General features: G+C 55.9%; 1 protein-coding gene across 4 annotated transcripts in view; it reads right to left on the reverse strand.

The window, feature by feature from the left end:
- Positions 1-12,253, reverse strand: part of MPP2 (membrane palmitoylated protein 2) — a 43,186-nt gene extending 30,933 nt beyond the window's left edge. For 2 of the 4 annotated variants that reach the window (XM_039220877.1, XM_039220878.1), the window contains exons 1-3: positions 12,139-12,252; positions 9,672-9,734; positions 4,585-4,703 (exon numbers count right to left, since the gene is read on the reverse strand). In XM_039220877.1, coding sequence (XP_039076808.1) covers positions 4,585-4,703; positions 9,672-9,702 — 150 coding nt within the window. In that variant the 5' untranslated portion in view covers positions 9,703-9,734; positions 12,139-12,252. Of the gene's footprint in view, positions 1-4,584; positions 4,704-9,671; positions 9,735-12,138 lie in introns of all 4 variants that reach the window. The other 2 variants (XR_005526134.1, XM_039220876.1) reach the window with 2 other exon arrangements.
- Between the last annotated feature and the right edge of the window lie 4,601 nt (positions 12,254-16,854).

Raw genomic sequence — 16,854 nt, forward strand, 5'->3', positions numbered from 1 at the left:
GTCAGACATACTAAAATCACACAGCCAACCAGGGACTCTTCTGACTCCAAACCCCATGTTCTTTCTACCTTATCTCATGAGGATTAGATCACAGCTCCCCCTACCCAAGCTGGCAGATGTCCCCACTGGCAACAGTTTGCCGGAATTTCTGAATGTCAGCTGACTTGGATTCCGCACCTTGGCCTTGCTTGTTGTTGGAACACCTGCTGCTGGATCCAAGTCAGCCCTCCCAGATGTCACTCACCTGCTGAGGCTGCCACCTGTCGTCTGCAGCCAACCCCTTGGATTTATGATCTGTCAGCCAGATTTGATTTCCCTCCAGAGCCTTTATTCTCTGGGTTTGTCCCCTCAGGCCCCACCCCTCCCTGGTCCTAGATCTACTCAGCCCAGCCCCTCCCACACTGTCCCCACATCCCCAGAGGGGAGAGGCAAGCCCCACTCCGTACGGAGAAGGGAAGGAGGCTTAATAGCTACCACATTCAGTTCTGGCTTGACCATTTCTGAGTTTTGTGGGTCACTTCGCCAAGAGAACTAAGGTTTTACAACTGGATCTTTTTTTTTTTTTTAAATGTTTTATTTATTTCTAGGAGAGAGAGAGAGAGAGACAGCGTGAGCAGGGGAGGGTCAGAGAGAGAGGGAGTCACAGACTGAAACAGGCTCCAGGCTCTGAGCCGGCAGTCAGCACAGAGCCCGACGTGGGGCTCGAACCCACGAACCGCGAGATCATGACCTAAGCGAAAGTCGTACGCTTAACCGACTAAGCCACCCAGGCGCCCCTACAACTGGATCTTTGATCCTAGCACTTTTGTCCGGTAAGGTGGAAATGTATCTCTGTATGCATAGCCATTAAAATTGTGAGAAGGAAGAAGAACTAGGTCCCGTTGTCCAAAGCAGGTCATGTGGTCAAGCCCAGACTGAAGTGTCTCACTCAGTGAGACAAGTGACAAAGTTCCATTGCAAAGGGTCACACGGCCAGGGATGGTAGGGGTTCTTCCTGAGCTCAGACAGGCCTTTACGGAGACGGACTTCTTGTCTGTCCCGCAGCTCGATGGAGAGAAGTCACAGGGGCCTCTTGGTCTGTCAGCCTCATACTGGGGGTCTCAGAGTGGAAGAAAGGTTCGCCCTAGCTTCTGTTTTGCTTTATGCATCTGGAACCATCCTGGGAATCTCTTGGGAGGAAATTCTGACCAGCTTATCCCCCAAAAACAAGTCTGGAGAAGGGAGTTTATATTTCCACTCTGATATGGTTTGTCAGTAACTTCTCAACTAGGCTGTACCGGGATGCCTCAGGGCATCAGACTTGGACTCCGTCCCAAGAACAAAGGAGCTGACCATTCATTCCCACAGCCCCAGCACTGTGCCTGGGACTCGGTGAGCGCGCAGCAGATATTCGCTGCATCAGTGAAGGATGACTAGGTGAGTGATGTTGTTACACGGCCAGCAGTCCCCTCACTGGAGGGCCGTCCCGTGGATCAGACAAACACACCCAAGACGAACACGATCAAGGGCAATCATGCTGCGGAGGGACCTTCTCACTCGAGATTCTGCCCTCCTAAAAGCTCTCTATTTCACTGGCTAGAGTCTCACTGTGGAAGCAACAGCTAACGTGACCCAGAGGTGGACACGGCCTGATAAATCCACCTCTGAAATCGGCTTTGGCAGGTTACAGGTGTTGAGGGTCAAAACGTGCATATTCAGCAATGCCACTGCCAAGTGTCCACTCTAGAGAGACTCTCACACACGAGCAGAAGCAGCTGAATGTGAGGACACTCGTTCCAGGGCTGCGCTTAGTAGAGGAAGGTCAACAACACACCTTCTCTCAGTAGGAGAACCGGTAAATACACTAGGCTCTATTTCAAATATTGGAATCCACACAACAGTTAAAATCTACAACGATACTTACGTCAATAACCATATTACAATACCATGAACTAGAAATCTCAAAAACCTAAGTGGCTTACATTATCATTCCATTATGTAAAGTTTGAAATCACACATCATAGGGATGGATTGTTTACATCTAAACCCATAGGGGGCAAGATAGGCCAACGTTCATGGGTAAAACATTATCAGTCTCAAGCTAGGGGTCACCTGCGGGGATGGAAAGCCGGGGAAGTGAGGAAAAGAGGAGGGGATTAGCAGCAATATATTTCTTCTTCTTCTTTTTTTTTTAATGTTTGTTTATTTTTGAGAGAGATACAGAGTGCGAGCAGGGGAGGGGGCAGAGAGAGAGAGGGAGACACAGAATCAGAAACAGGCTCCAGGCTCTGAGCTAGCTGTCAGTACAGAGCCCGAGGCAGGGCTCGAACTCACAAGCTGTGAGATCATGACCTGAGCAGAAATCAAGAGTCGGACACTTAACCGACTGACCCACCCAGGGGCCCCTTTCTGTTTTTATTTTTAATACATGAATACAGTCCTTGACCACTGAACAAAAAGCAGTCGACCTTTTCTCCAAATCCCCCAATCTGGTCAGTTTTCTCCTCCCCAGAACATCCCACTACTGACCATTTCAGCCCTTGCACCCTCCGTGGTGAGCAACCTCCCCAGGTCTTCAGATAGAACGTTCCACATGACCAGGCTGTGTCCCCGGGACACAGTGTCCCCTGAGTAGCTCTCTCCCTCCAGTGGGGCCCGGTTCCCCCACACCCCATGCTGGAGCAGCCACAGCTGTCCTGTGACAGAGTCCCCATTCCTACCCTGAGGAAGAGCCACCGCCCGGCTGTCCTACCCTCTACCGCTGTCTCAGCACCATCAGTGCCACATCCTGGTCACCCCACTGTCGTTCCCTGAGACCCTGGGGCTGCCTCGGTCTTCTCCCACTGCAATGCCTGCCATACCCTAGATCCCCACACCATCCCGCACACAAACCTGCCATTGCTGAGCCTCTTTAATGTCAATGACCGTCTCATCCACCGCAGCCACATCCTAAATTGTCGTATTACCTCCCAGAGCTGTGCTCCTTCCTGCCTCCCTCTCTCTGACCTCTGCCTTCTCTTCCAGGTTATCCACTCTACCCAAACACTCCATGACCTCGGAGAGCCCCCAGGCCTTCACCTCCATTTCCTCCCTGCCTCTCTGTTTCCTCCAGGTCTCCCTCCCCGCCCCTCTGAGTCTGGGCCCCGGAGGTGAGGCGCTGAGTCCCTCCCACTCACCAGTCCCCTTCACACTGCCCCCTGCGTCCCAGCCTCCACAGCCCACAAGACCTGGACCAAAGCCACCCCCTTTCCTCCTGGCACCCCGGGACTGAGGCCGCCCCCAACCCGAAAGCCGGGCATCTGCCACGGACAGTCTGGGGCCCTGTAAGCCCTGCTCCCTGGCTTTCGTGGGGACCCGTTCCCTGCCCTTCAGCGATTAGTCAAATCTTCATTTCCGATTCTCCCTGCTCAATCCTGATCCCTAATTTCCGGCAGACAACTGCCCCCCCCTCTCTGAAAAATCCCTGCCCCCCCCCTTCTCTGAAAAATCCGAGCAATCACACATGATTCTCTGCAACTCCACTGACTCCACCCAGGAGAGGGGGCGCCCTTCTACCCCCGCCCCTCAGCTGAGGGCGCCACCAGCCTCTTACTTCCCCTGTGCAGATTCTTGGGTGCCTTGCAACCCCCCGCCCCTCACCTTTCACACCCAACACCAAGCACTGTCACTTCACTTCCTAAGTAATTCTTTCATCCTTCCCTCAAGCCCTGTCACGACAGGGCTAGTTCAGGGCCATCCGCAACTCTGGTCTTTCCAGCTCCAAACCATGACCCTCCAGTCACCCTCCACGGCTGCCAGAGGATGCTCCTAAAATGACCATGTGCCATTATCCCGCCCTTGCTTAAAACCCACAGAAGGTCCCCTGTCACTCATAGGACATCACAGGACATGGCCCAAGCCCCCAGCGCAGCCCCCGGGGCCCCCACAACCTGACAGTGTCTCCACAGCTTACACTCTGTCTTGCACCTGAAGCTCCAGCCTCGCACCCCCGCATACTTCTGGCTTTTTCTCACGTCTGTTTCTGCTCAAACTCTTCCCTTGTCCCCAGATGCCCTCCCACTCCTCTTTGTTCAACCAGACTCAGCTTGAGTGGCCCTTCTTCCAGGAAGCCTTCGCTGGCTACACTGGGCGAGGTGAGGGATCGGCCCTCTCTATTCCCCAAACACCGAGTGCATCTGGCTCTATCATGGCCATTACCAAATCGTTTAATAACTTTCTCCCTTTGTGAGTTTCTCCCCCACCTGATGTGTGGCAGGTGACTTTACAAAAGAACTCTGCACAAAATGCTCATAGGCAGAGAGGGACAGGCAGGATGCACTTGAGATTCCAATGCACAGGCGTGCCCTCCCCTCCCCAGGTGTGCCTGCCGCAAGCTGCCAGTCACATCCGACCACATGGGCATGGCCACACTCGCACCAGCCAGGCATGGGCCAGGCCCCTCACCTGCGGCCAAGCAGACCCATCTCCTGGGCATGGATACTCATGCACAGCCCCTCCCAGGGTCTTCTAAATGCCACACGCCCTGTCCCCATGCACCCTATGGCCAACACCCCGTAGCCTCCCCAGATCCCGTGCCCTTATGGCCACCTCCCTGAAGCACTATACCTTGGCCAGGGATCTCACTATGGGACTTTCCATAATGCCTCGAAGGAAGATCAGGTCAAGCTCCGCGGCCCCCGTGGCGTTGGGGAGGGATCCCAGGTTGTCCAGGACCTGCTGCATGGCTGGGAAGGAGGCACGGGCAGTGAGACCCAGGCACCAGCCGGGCACAGGAGACCAAGACACACCATAGCAGTCCCACCCTCCTGTTCCATGCCCCTCTCTAACAGCACTGCCCTCAATGCTCGGCCCGGACACTCCAGGCCCCCAAAAGCCTGGGGAAGGGGGTGGAGGGAGGGGGCAGTTTGCTCGGCCTGTTCTCTAGGCCTTGGGTAATGCCAGCCTGGGCAGGTGGGAGGCTCCAGGGAGCAGAAAATGGACTCAGGTGGGAGGAGGGGAGAAACGGAAGTAGTCGTCCGTTCTGTCCTACACCAGAGAACCACAGACCCTTCCCTCAACCTTTGGATGGGCTGAAGTCCCAGGCCTCAGCCACCTGCACCTAGAAGGTTCAGGAATAAGAGAGGCAGTACTTGGGGGTGTCCCTGAGTGCCAGCCCAGTGGCAAGCCAGCAGCCATGCAGGAGGCCAGAGCCTATACAGTATCCAGTGCAAATAGCACACCACTAATTCAGTGTGATTTTTTTCCACAAAGTCATGGTTCCTCACTGGCCTCAGTCTTTCCCTCCTGTAAAATGGGTGGGTGCAGCTAGACAGTGTCTACTGGCCCTTCAGCTCTGGCAGAGAGGCATCTAGTATCGGTGAGAGGTTAATATTGATCATAGAAAGCCAAAGCTGAGGCCGGGAATATTGGCAAGAGCTGGGGAAATGGGCACCCTGAGGTGCCACGGGCACCAAAGGGCAGAGAGGTTAGACCAAGTCAGCGCAGGGATCAGCAAACCCACAGCCCGGCATGGGACACAAGGATGTGAGAACACCTGACACGGGGCCACCGCGGTGGCTGCTGGGATCTGAGGTAGGGGGTGTCTTCACCCGCCCACAGAGGTGGGAGCTCCTGGCTGTGGCACGTTCTAGGGGGAGGAAGGGAGGAGCAGAATGTGCCCAGCTGGGGGCAGAGATGGGCAGGGGGTATCATTACTCTGCCATCCAGCCACCCACGCCTGCATCTACGCCTCTCAAGCTATGGAGGAGGGGTGGGTACCGTCCCTGCCTCCTCTCACCACTGTAGCCAGAGCCCCCTCCTCCAGGCAAGAATGGGGATGAGGAGGAGGGGGCTCGGAGCTGAAGAAGCAGTCATGGCTCAAGGAACCCCTCTTCCTCTCCTCCTCCCCACCTTCTCCAAAAACAGCATCCAAGCTGGCCCTCTAGAGCCCTCCCTACCCAGGCTTGGGCTTGGCATTGATCAGAGACCTGCAAGGCCTTTAGTGGCCTCGGAAAGAAGCCTTGGGCAGGGACTCTTCCCACCCTCCCCTGCCATCCTCACCTACGGACTCACAAGCCTGTCACCCTTGGAGGAAGACAGACACAGGGGAGTTAATGCCCTCTGCCCAGGCCAGCTCTCCTGGCAGGCTGTGCCCCCAGACCCTTCGATTCCTGAGCGCCCGCTCCCAGGGCACCCTCTCCAGATGCCCAAACCCCTAGGGAGGAGGGTAGATTAAGGGGCCAGCTTTCCCCCCAGCCTCCCTGCCCCGCTTTTCCCTACCTTCCCTCTGGAGATCGGCTTCCTCAGAAGAGCCCAGGGATATACCCTCCAAGGAGGCCCCGCTGCCCGGACTGCCCGCCATCGCTGCCCCCCACCCGCCGCTCCGGGGCTCCTGGAGTAGCCTCCGCGCAGCGGTCTCTGCCTTCCCTGCCCAAGGGGGGCGGTGCTGGAGGAGGAGGGACTGGGGAGCGCCCTCTGCAGGATCAGCCAATAGCTAGGCTCAGACTCCCTGCCTGCCTTGCTGATTGGCCAAAGCCCCGACTGGACCAGACGGTTGGGAGGGGGCGGTACAAGGGAGAGTGGGGCCGAAAGAGAGGGAGTCCTGCTCTTCTTGCTGGTGCGAGATCACCCCCTACCCGTACCAGCGGGGGGGATGGGGAGAAGGGGGCCGAGAGGAGGTTTGTGGGGCAGGGGGTTCAGCCTGCTGCCCCTTCAGAACTGAAGTGGTGCTCAGAGATCCTCCTCTCAGTCCAGCTGCAGGAAACCCAAGGCGGGGTGGGGATTTGGCCCCAGCTTGTTCCCGCCCCCCCCCCTTCTGGAAGTCTCTCCTCTAATATACCCATGCCACTTCCTCCTCTGGCCCTCAGACCTCTACTCTATGTTCCTTCTCCAGACCCAGTTTCCTTTACAATGACCCCCTCAGGATCAAAGGAAGCCCTCAAGAATGACTCTCAGCCCACCCCACCCCCCAGGGGCAGTGGCACCCTTTTGGCATGGGGCAGATAGGCAAACCACAAAGCCTCCTTCTACCTGCTGGCCTTGGAGAGTAGTGGAGGGGGGGGGACAGGGAGAAAAAGGAGGGGAAGGGAGGGACATTACAGTAGGTCGGGAAGGGTGCCTCAAGCCCTTCCGACCCCACACCTCAGCAGCGCCTCTCCCCTCCTCCCATCAGGCATTAGCTTCTCCCCTGCTGGGCAAGTCAGGCATCCTGGAAGGGAAAAGGTGAAGGTGCATTCTCGAAGCAGGGGCACAGGTGGGCAGGAGCAAAGGACTTGGCAGTTAGCCCAGCCTAGTGCCTCCATCCCCCTGATACCCTGTACCGATGAGGCCACCGCCAGATGCTGCTGCTGCTGCCACCAGACAGCCATTCCCTGGGGAGTGGCACCAGGTCCTAACGCACCCCTGGTTGCCATGGCAGCAGGAGGGATTACACACCAGGACATTAACCCTGGGATGCAAGAGAGATTTAAAGGGACAGCTCCACCTCAAAACAGCCGACATCCCAGCCTTGATTCAAAGACGAGGGAGAGTCAAGTAAAGAGGGAAGAGAGGGTAGGGCGGCAGGTCTGGAGACTCCAGGGCTAAGTTCTCTAAACACCAAGCCCATGCCATAACCATGTATCTCCCAACCCATCCCATGCCCTCCACTTTACTAGAAGTAGAGTTGGGTCTCTGCAGGAATCCGCTCACACCATCTCCCCTCCACAATGACAATGGCCATGCTGGCCCACGGGGAAGGGTGGGAGGACACTGCTCGCATCATGCTGCAGGTCCCCAGGCTGGGATCTTCTGGGGAAGGGAGTGGGGAGAGGGAGGTGACCCTGACCTCAGAGGCAGGGCCACTGCTCTCTATCAGGCCTGTAGGAAGTGTAATGGCCACCAAAAGAGAAGAGGCAGACCCATCATTAGATTTTTGAGGCCAGGAGCCAATCCAGCCTGCGGTGGGCAGAGAGGGCTGCCTGCAGGAAGGGCCAAGACTCATAGTCTCAGGGTCTCACATCACCTTTTAACAGAAGAGGAAATAAGAGGTTAAGGAACCGGCTACTGTCCTCCTTCCTTTGGATATAGGAAGCCAGAAGTAGCCCATGGCAGATATGAGGGTCCCCTAGGAGTCCTCAGAGGAAGCAGACCTGTACCCACGCCCCTAGTTTCCCTTCCCTGCCTGGCCTCCCGCTGCACCCCCACCATGCTCCCCATCAACTGGCCTGCAGCAGGGAAGTCAAATTCCCCTCCCTCTACACCCCTGCCAGGCACTATTAATGGATTTACTGGGCAGACCCAGATTGAGAGGCCTTTAATCGAGGGCTCAGGGATGGGCTTAATTAACTCCTAAGCAGCTTATAGTGGGGCCCAGGCCAACTGGAGCAGAGGGAGAGCCCAGGGGGTTCAGCAGGCCGGACAGGAGGTAGGGACACTGAGTCCTCCACGCCTGCCAAAGCTGGGGGACATTAGTACAGTTCCTCTACTACATGGAGGAAAGGCCCTTCTTGGGGGACAAGGGTGTCACAGTTTAGGGTCTAGCCTACTCACAGCATCCTTCATTTTCCTGGTTCACTTTCTCAGAGGAGAGGGACAGGGGAGTCATTCTAACCAAACTGGGAGGCCTGGAATGTCTTATAGACTCAGCAGCAGGACCCGGAGCAAGGGAAGGGGCGACACAGGCAGGAGGTCAGACAGAGCAGAGCAAAACCAGAGCAGATTACAGCCAGCCTAGCCTCTAGCACAGGGAACTTCACCTGGTGGGTCCCTGAATGCACAAGGGGCTCCATGAGCCCCCGGGAGGAGAATGCAGATTTTGTGCACAGAAGCATCTGTCTATGATGAGGTGGGAGAATGCAGATTTTGTGCACAGAAGCATCTTTCTATGACGAGGGCCCACCGCTGTCACCAGATTCTCAAAAAGGGATTCAGGACCAAGAAAAGTTAAGAGCGCTTCTCTCGTCCAATCGCTTCATGTCACAGATGGGAAAACCCAGGTCCTACAAAGGACTCCAGGTCACAGGCTAATTGAGGTAATAACCCAGCACAGTAACTGAATATTCCTACGATAGGAATATCATCACGGCCTTTGAATTTCCCATCAACCTCTTGATAGAAGAGGAGACACAGGCCCCAAGAGGTTGAGTAATTTGCTCCTAAGGCTTTGGAGCTCCTCTGGGCAGCCCACCCCCTTGCCCTAAAACCTCCCACGGAATTGGGCCCAGGCTTCCTGAACTGGCATTCTCCGCACACAGCTCCTTATGCCCCAGCACACGTACACACACCGGTCGCTGGCACCTGCTGGTTTATCCCACCTGTCCGGTGGGCACCGCACTGTGGACGTCTCAGCCCCCAAGCTGTTCTGCTATAGTCCCTCCACTCCCAAGCAGTCCTCTGAGAGCTGGCTCCCCAACCAGCCTGGCCCCGTGCCATTGCCCTCCAGCAATACTGTGAGTGTCTCTGGGGCATTGCAAGCCCCTGCCCTCCATGGAGGTGAGTTGTGCTGCGTCTCCAGCCACACCCTGGAGCAGATGCAGCAGGGCCATAGAAGCTGCCGGAAGGAAAGCCTGAGTGGCAGGATGGAGCATTGGGGGGGGGGGGGGGGGGAGTTTATTCTTATAGGTAGCCAGGTAGCCGTGGACATGGACGTGCCAACTGCTATTCTCCACCCTCAGGTCCCTGCCTGGCCCTCTCTGAACCACTGATACAAACTGACCTCCTCAGCCCCTTCTTACCAGACTCAGAGTTGGTGGCAGCAACAGGCATGGTGAGGTCTGCAAGGGCTCTGGAAGTCTTTCCTGGAGAAGAGGAGGGAAACAAATGAGAAGGCACAAAGGCACGGCAATGGGGAAAAAACAGGGGGAGGGGGGCTCCCCTCAGGATCAGGGCATTCCCCAGAGACCAAATGATCCCACAGGAAGGCAGGAAGAGCAGAAATCACATCCCCATCCCTCCAAGGAGGAGGATGCGGAGGATCAGAGAGGTTAATTGCTTTGCCCAAGGTCACAAAGCTAATAAAAAGAGCTACAAGGAAAACCCAGCATTTTTACTGTCTCTGTCTGCCATCTGTCCTTTGTTGTGTTTTTTTTGGGGGGAGGGGGTAGGTAAGAGTCCAGAATTTGAGTCAAAAGCAGGAAAGATGGGCATTCCTAGGCTGTAAGCTGGGTGAAGTAAAAAACTACATCTGTTTTATTTTGCTTCTGGAACCTCTACCTAGCCAGTGTAGATGCTCTATAAACGTTTGCCTGTCTGGCTGACAGAAATGAAGTCATACCTTCCCAAGGCCTCTCTGACTTCCTCTTTCTCCCTTTTTAGCCCAGAGCTGGGACAAGGAAAGCCGGGGGCTCCCCATTCTCCGGGGTGCAAGGGAGCCACCCACTCCCTTTTCCTCCCTTTGCCTTCCTGGCCACTTGCTGCTGGAGAAAACCCTAATTCCCAGTTGCCGTGACAACTAGAGGCAGTGGCTCACAGCAGGGGTGGGGGAGAAGAGGGAAGCAGCTGGCAGCGCCCACTTTAGGACTGAATGCCTGCTGGGCCCTGGGCGTTGGGAACCACAACTTCACCTCCCCCTAAAAAAAAAAAAAAAAAAAAAAGAGTCTTCCCAGAGGGACCAATACCAGATTTTAATAAAACCCTCCCACCCCCAGGCCAGAGCTGGTCACCTGAGCTCAAGTAGCCGAAATTACAAAGGCTGGGGGAAGACTTCCCTTCCTCCTGGATCTGCCCCGAAAGACACGGAAGAAAGGAGTTTTAGGGGAGAAGAAGGGCACCCCCGGTCAGGTTAGCACCCAGGCTGGGAGAAATGTCCAGCATCTACCGTGCCAGCCAGTGCCCCCCTCGCCAGCCCTTGCTGTCCGGATTCTTTCCCTCACCCCCTCACCCCACCTAAAGTCCTGACACCTGGCACCTGGGACATTCTCCCCTGTCTCCCCGACAGTTATTGGCAGAGAGGATTCCAGACATCCTCCTTCCTTAGAGAGCAGAAGGTGAGAAGAAGCAGGGAAGATCCTGTCCCCTGGAGTCTTGCCCAGCCTGCCTGGGTTCTTCTGTGGGTAATCAGTTCCCACAGCATCGGCTAGCTCTTCCCCACCCCCACCCAGGCCTCTGGGAGGGCGGGGCCTGGCTTGTGCCCACAGGAGAACAGCAGTGCCAGGCAAGCCAGGCTGGCTCTGGGCCAAGGTCCGGGGCCCAGGCTTCTGGGAACGCTCACCTCGGCTTCCGAAAGCCTGGGCCTCGGTGTCCTCGCACCCCTACCTCCAGACTCTCCACACCACCCAGGGGCCGTAGGTGATGCGGACCTGCCGCGAGAAGGGGAGGTTTCCTCCTACCTCCCATCCACCCACCCCCTCCATGAGTACACGTACAAAGAGACGTTGAGGAGAAAGGTCTGACAAAGGAGCTTTGAAGACCGATAGGTCGTGGGGAGGGGTAGACAGGCTGAAGGATGGGGGTCTAGAGACGTGCGGACCCGCACGCACCGACAATCCGACAGACCCAGCCCCACCAGCCCGACCCTAACCCGCTGGGCGCTAGGACCTGGGGGAAGGGGGGCGTGTTGCGAGCTATCAAAGAGGGCTCTTTGCAAGCGCGCCCGCGGGAGACTCGGGGATGAGGTCACTGAATGGATGCCCCCCGCCCCCGTCCTCACTCTCCCCCGCCCCCTTAGTTGACCTAACTTTCTGACCCCGGCTCCTCGCTCCTGGCACTGATCCCCTCCCAGGTCTCCAGGCCCTAACCCTGGCCTTCGACCCCGACCCACCCCGGCTACAGCCTGGGAGGCGGAAGAAGCAGCGCGCCCCCCTTCCCAGGACCCCCTCACCGGGAAGATTGGGGTGCTGACCTCCGCAGGGGGGTCTGAGGGGCCACGGGGACCCACGCAACCTCTGCCTCGCGCCCCCACCCCCCGGAAGCGCTAACAGCGCGGTTCTTACGTAATGCCCAGCTCCAAAGTCCCCCGAATCCGCGCAGCCCCCGAAGAGGCCTCGCGGATACCGGAGCCTCGCACGGCTCACCAGCCTCGGTGCCCGACGTCACTTTAGAGCCCTAACCGCGGGGGCAGCATCAAGGGGCCGCGGGATTTGATTTCTCCCTAGGAGCCCCCTGAGAGAGGAAGGGAGGAGGGAGGTGGAGAGGGAGGGGACGGACCTGAGGGAAAGGACCCGGGGGAACCGGACCCAGAAAATAGGGCTCCAAGTGCTGTACCTGCACGAAGAGGAAACCAGGGCCTCGGGGTGCGCGCTGGCCCAGGGTTCGGGGGGCTCCTACCTGCGCCCGGGGGAGCCCGTAGCTCGGTGCGGCTCCGGCGCAGCCCGGCTCTCCGCGTTTATTGCTTGTCAATCGCTACCCAGGCTCTTAAAGCGGCGAGGCCTCCTCTGCGCGAGGGGGCGGAGACCGAGAGGGGAGAGGAAGGGAGGGGGACACGCACCGCGCGGGAAAGGCCAGAGAAAGTAGTCTTCCCGGGCGGCTAGAGGGTAGGCGGGGAGGCAGTGGTTTGGGAGACACCGCACAGCCCAAGACCCTCTGCTGTCGTTCCACTCGGGGAAGCACAGGCTGGGACCTGTACCCACCGGCGTCCCTCGGCGCCCAGCGATCCCTTAAAAGGGCGATGGTGAAAAAGTGCTCCCTTCTCTCAGCGGAGACCCGCGGTCCAATTTCGGGCTTGCCTCGCCTTCCCACTCCCCCCCACCCGCCCCTTCGCTGTCCTGCTCCCCACTTCGGAAAAGGAAAAGGAGGAGTTTAGGGAGATCCCCAAGGGGCAAGAGACCCTCCCCAGAGGGTCTCGGGCTCAGGGGCAGCTTCGAAGGAATCGAATGGTGGATAGCGGGATCCCAGACGCTCTGCAAGAATTTGCAAAAAAAAAAAGTGGGGGGTAATGTCTTCGAGGAGTAGTTTGAGATCTTATTTTAAGTCTGGATCGGAGAGCTAGTCCAAACCCCTGTCTACGGGATATAAAAGAAGTAACTCGCTATCCTTCCAGAGTTCCATCTCAAGAAGTAAAGTGTTAAACCGAGTTCGTTGCCTGCCTTCGCCGGGCTCTGGCTCCACCCCAGACCTGCTAGTAAAAGATAGTGTATGGCCTTGAATACTTGGAGGTTCACCCTGGAGACCACCCTTGGTTCAAAGAGCCTAGCATTTGGCTAGGTTATCTCTCTAACCTCGGTGTTCTCCCACCCCCCTCTAATTGCCTTCCAGAATATTCCTTCTTGTTAGTTGGGGTCCTAATATCAGAAATGGACCAAAGCTCCTGGCTGTCTCAGTGTTGGGGCCTGCGGCTCTTGATCTCTGGGTTGTGAGTTTGAGTCCACTTTGAGTGTAGAGATTACCTAATAAAATCTTTAAAAAGAAAGAAAAAAGGGGGCGCTTGGGTGGCTCAGTCGGTCAACTGTCCGACTCTAGATTTCAGCTCAGATCATGATGCTCACGTGAGAACAAACCCTAAGTCCAGCTCTGTGCTGATAGCCAGCTTGGGATTCTTTTTCTCTCCCTTTCTCTCTCCCCCTCCCTGACTTGTGCATGCACACTCTCACTCTCAAAATAAACATTTTTAAAAAGAGAGAGAGAAAAATGGACTGCATCCTGGAATCTTGCTTGGGAATCTCAGAAATGAGCTTGACTTGCAAATCCATCCAGGAAGCAAGAGACTGGCCCCGGGGCCCCAAGAGACTCAGTTCGCCCCTGAGCTCTGGAGGGCTCTTGGTCATATAGGTATAGGGAAAAGCCACAACATAAGGCCAAAGTCTGCTGAAGAGACTGGGCATGGGTGCTCTCCGCCCTGACTGAGGAGAAGAAAGGTAGTTAGCGACCCCATATGGTGAAGACTGGAATTGCAGGCTTCAGTTTCCAACCCTCTCCTCAGCTCTCAAACCAGAAGAGCCTCCTAATTCAACTCAGAAAAAAAAAAGTCCACTTCCATTATGAAGGCTACCTACCACTGTCACCTGTCCATTTCTGGGCAGAGAATCACCCAGCTCATTGCATTTGGTGGGGAAGTGGAAGGATCTTGAATCCCTCCAAAATATTAATTACTTCTTCTCAATCAGGCAACTCTTATGCCATCACAACCCATAACAAACCTTCATTTCCATACAGGATCCTCAAGACAAGGTGGAATCCCAGACTCTGGCCCCACTAGGGAAGTGGAGCCCAATTTGTCATTTTTACCAGCTGCTTTCCCCATATGCACACTCCCAGTAGTCAGTTAACAAGTATCTTTCTAAAAGGGCCTTACAGAATGCCAGCCCCTCACATCTTTTTAGGATCTTACAATGGATAAGCGGATTCTCACAGCAGCCCGGTGAGGTTCTGGTGTGGGGAGAAGAATTTCTTAATGCAGAGTAGGATGCTCCTATTCTGTTTCAGACAAGATGCAGGTTTCCATAATACCAAGTCAGATGCCAGCTCTCATGCCAGGTTCAGTGACTCCTCATCTCCTGGAGCTCAGTTTGGGGTCGAGATGGGGGAGGGGGCAGTGCCTGGTGGTATAGTTGAATGTCGTAACAGAGGTGCAGTAAGTGGTCCCCAGGGATTAAGAGTTACTACTGGTGGGAGATAAAGTAGCTGAGAAGGGAAAGAGGTTGGAAGGTCCGCAATGCCCATTGTTCTGGGGTGGGGGGGGAAGGGGGGGACGGTGAAGGGGACAGAGTCCTCTCTGTGGTCTGTAATGAGCTCCATCTTCCTCCCTGCCTCCGCAGGTCACAAGGTGCAGGTAGTGTCTCTGCTTCCCCTATAATCAAGGTTTCTCTCTGGTGGATGTTCATCCCAGGCCTTTGGAAATCAGGACACAGGGAGAAATAAAACTCAGAGCGGCTCTTCTGAATTTCAGGCAGATCCGGCCCGGTGTACAGTGACATTACACTGCCACTAAGGGCCAGCAGGGGCCGCCAACAGCTATGCTAAGTCTACTTAACACCCACCAGATCGGACCCCCACCCCTGCAACTTGCCAGTCTTGTTCTGGAAATCTTTCCTATTGGCTGTATCTCTCAATAAAAAATAAAAATAAAAAAATAAAAAGTAAAAGTTTAAAACTCTCACTGCATATATATGTGTGTGTGTTGTGTGTGTGTCCTAGGCCAGTTACATTACCTCTCTGGGTCTCAACTTTTTCATCTGTACAATGGGCATAACAGCCTCCACCTTGGGAGAGGACAGCTGTAGGGTGGCTGCCACAGTGCAAGGCACACAGAAAGTGCTCCGAAAATGTTTCCCGTTGGGTCTGGGTCAAACAGGCTCTAGCAAGGTGCCATCTGGGCAGTGGATGTTTAGTCTCTGCCTCCGGGTATCTGGTGTGCCCATAGCTGACCTCAGGTCCTCCTCGGGATGGGGCTTCCCAGGGCTGCTGGACCCCCAGGTATCTGGTGTGCATAGTATGTCCTCTTCCCGCTGCCCACACAACCATTAGTGGCATCATGCCCAGCCCTATCTGTGCCACCCACTTCTCTTCCTCCATTTCCCCCACCAGGGTGCCAAGGGCTTTGCTGTGGACACTGTATCGGGGGGGGGGGCAGGAATAGGGCGCCCATCACCAGAGTGGGGACGAACTTGCAACAGGCAATGCGGACGCTAAGCGAGGGAGGGAGTCTTGCTAGCCACCCCAATCACCCAAATCCATTGCTGGAGACCCTCCTAAACCAGTTATGCCTCGGACTGCTTCCCGGGGCCCCAGACAGGCAGGGATGAGGGGCCAAAGGGGGAGAGAGCGGAGGGAGGCTGTAGACAGTGGGAAAATATGCCCTGCGGACTGTGTGAGGCACTTGAGTCATGTAGAGACAGAAAGAAAGGAGAGAGGAGCGTCCCTGCTTGAACTGGTGACCTGGAAGAGGGCTGCATGTGCGGGCGTGCACGCATGCACTCATGCCCTGGGCCAAGGAAGCACTTGCAGAGTGGGTTGAGGCAGAGACAGAAGGTACAGGGGCCGTGGAGATCATTAGGGCGGCTCGCTGGGTGACTTCAGGCGAGTCGTTCGGCCTGGGCTGGGTAATATCCGTCTCATGTGTTCTGTGTAGACTGGATGGGATGACCCACATAAAAGTGCTTTGTGAACCATGGCAAGGGAGCCAGGTTACTCAGGACATGCCCTGGCCACGGCCCCTTCCCTAGGAGGCAGGGAGGCCCCAGCCCCAGATTCGTTCTCTGTCCCCCCGCCCCCGACACACACAGCAACGGCTCTTTGCCCCCCAGCCCTGCTTGTTTTCAACTGCTCAGCTCCAAGCCTCCCCACCAGGACCTTCTCCTGCCCTCTGCATCGGGGTTTAGCCACACAGGGTGGGGGTGGGGTTCCCCTTGTGCACTCTCCTCTCCGAGGTCACCACTTTCAGGGTCACAGCTAACACGCAAAGCCTGCTTCCCTGAGCCATCTCTGGTGCCTGCCGTTACACTTCTCTGCCAGCACCGATGTGCCCCAGCCTCCTACTTCCTTAGCCAGATGGCCAGATGGGCCCAATTCCACTCTCGATGGGGAAGGAGGGGAGATAGTACGAAATTAGGAGAAATGGGGTAGCTCGTTTCTTTCCACTGTGTCCGGGGCATTTGCCTATTCAGTTCACCTCACTGCTTAGATTTGCATCCTTTCATTTTTCAGAAAGCTTATTCATAATTCAAAGTTGTATCCAGCACTTGTGGGCTGCCGCTCTGGGCTCCAACCATCAGCTGCCCCACAGCTGCCATTGGTGAACCCTCCGCCAGGCACAGTTCCAGTCTCCTTGCACGTATACGTGCCTTTGATCCTCATAACAGTTTGTTGAGATGTGGACTACTATGACCCCATTTTACAGATGAAGAACTGGGGTACACAGAGATTAAGCAATTGGCCCAAAGGCATTTCCACTGCTGAGCGGTGGAGCTGAGATTTGGCCCCAAATCCACCGTAGATCCTGGACCTTGCTTCATAGGTACTATTTTTGGCTTTCATTTCTTCAAA

This window comes from Hyaena hyaena, unplaced genomic scaffold (assembly GCF_003009895.1).
Source record: "Hyaena hyaena isolate Hyena2069 unplaced genomic scaffold, ASM300989v1 scaffold_925, whole genome shotgun sequence".
Lineage (NCBI taxonomy): Eukaryota > Metazoa > Chordata > Mammalia > Carnivora > Hyaenidae > Hyaena > Hyaena hyaena.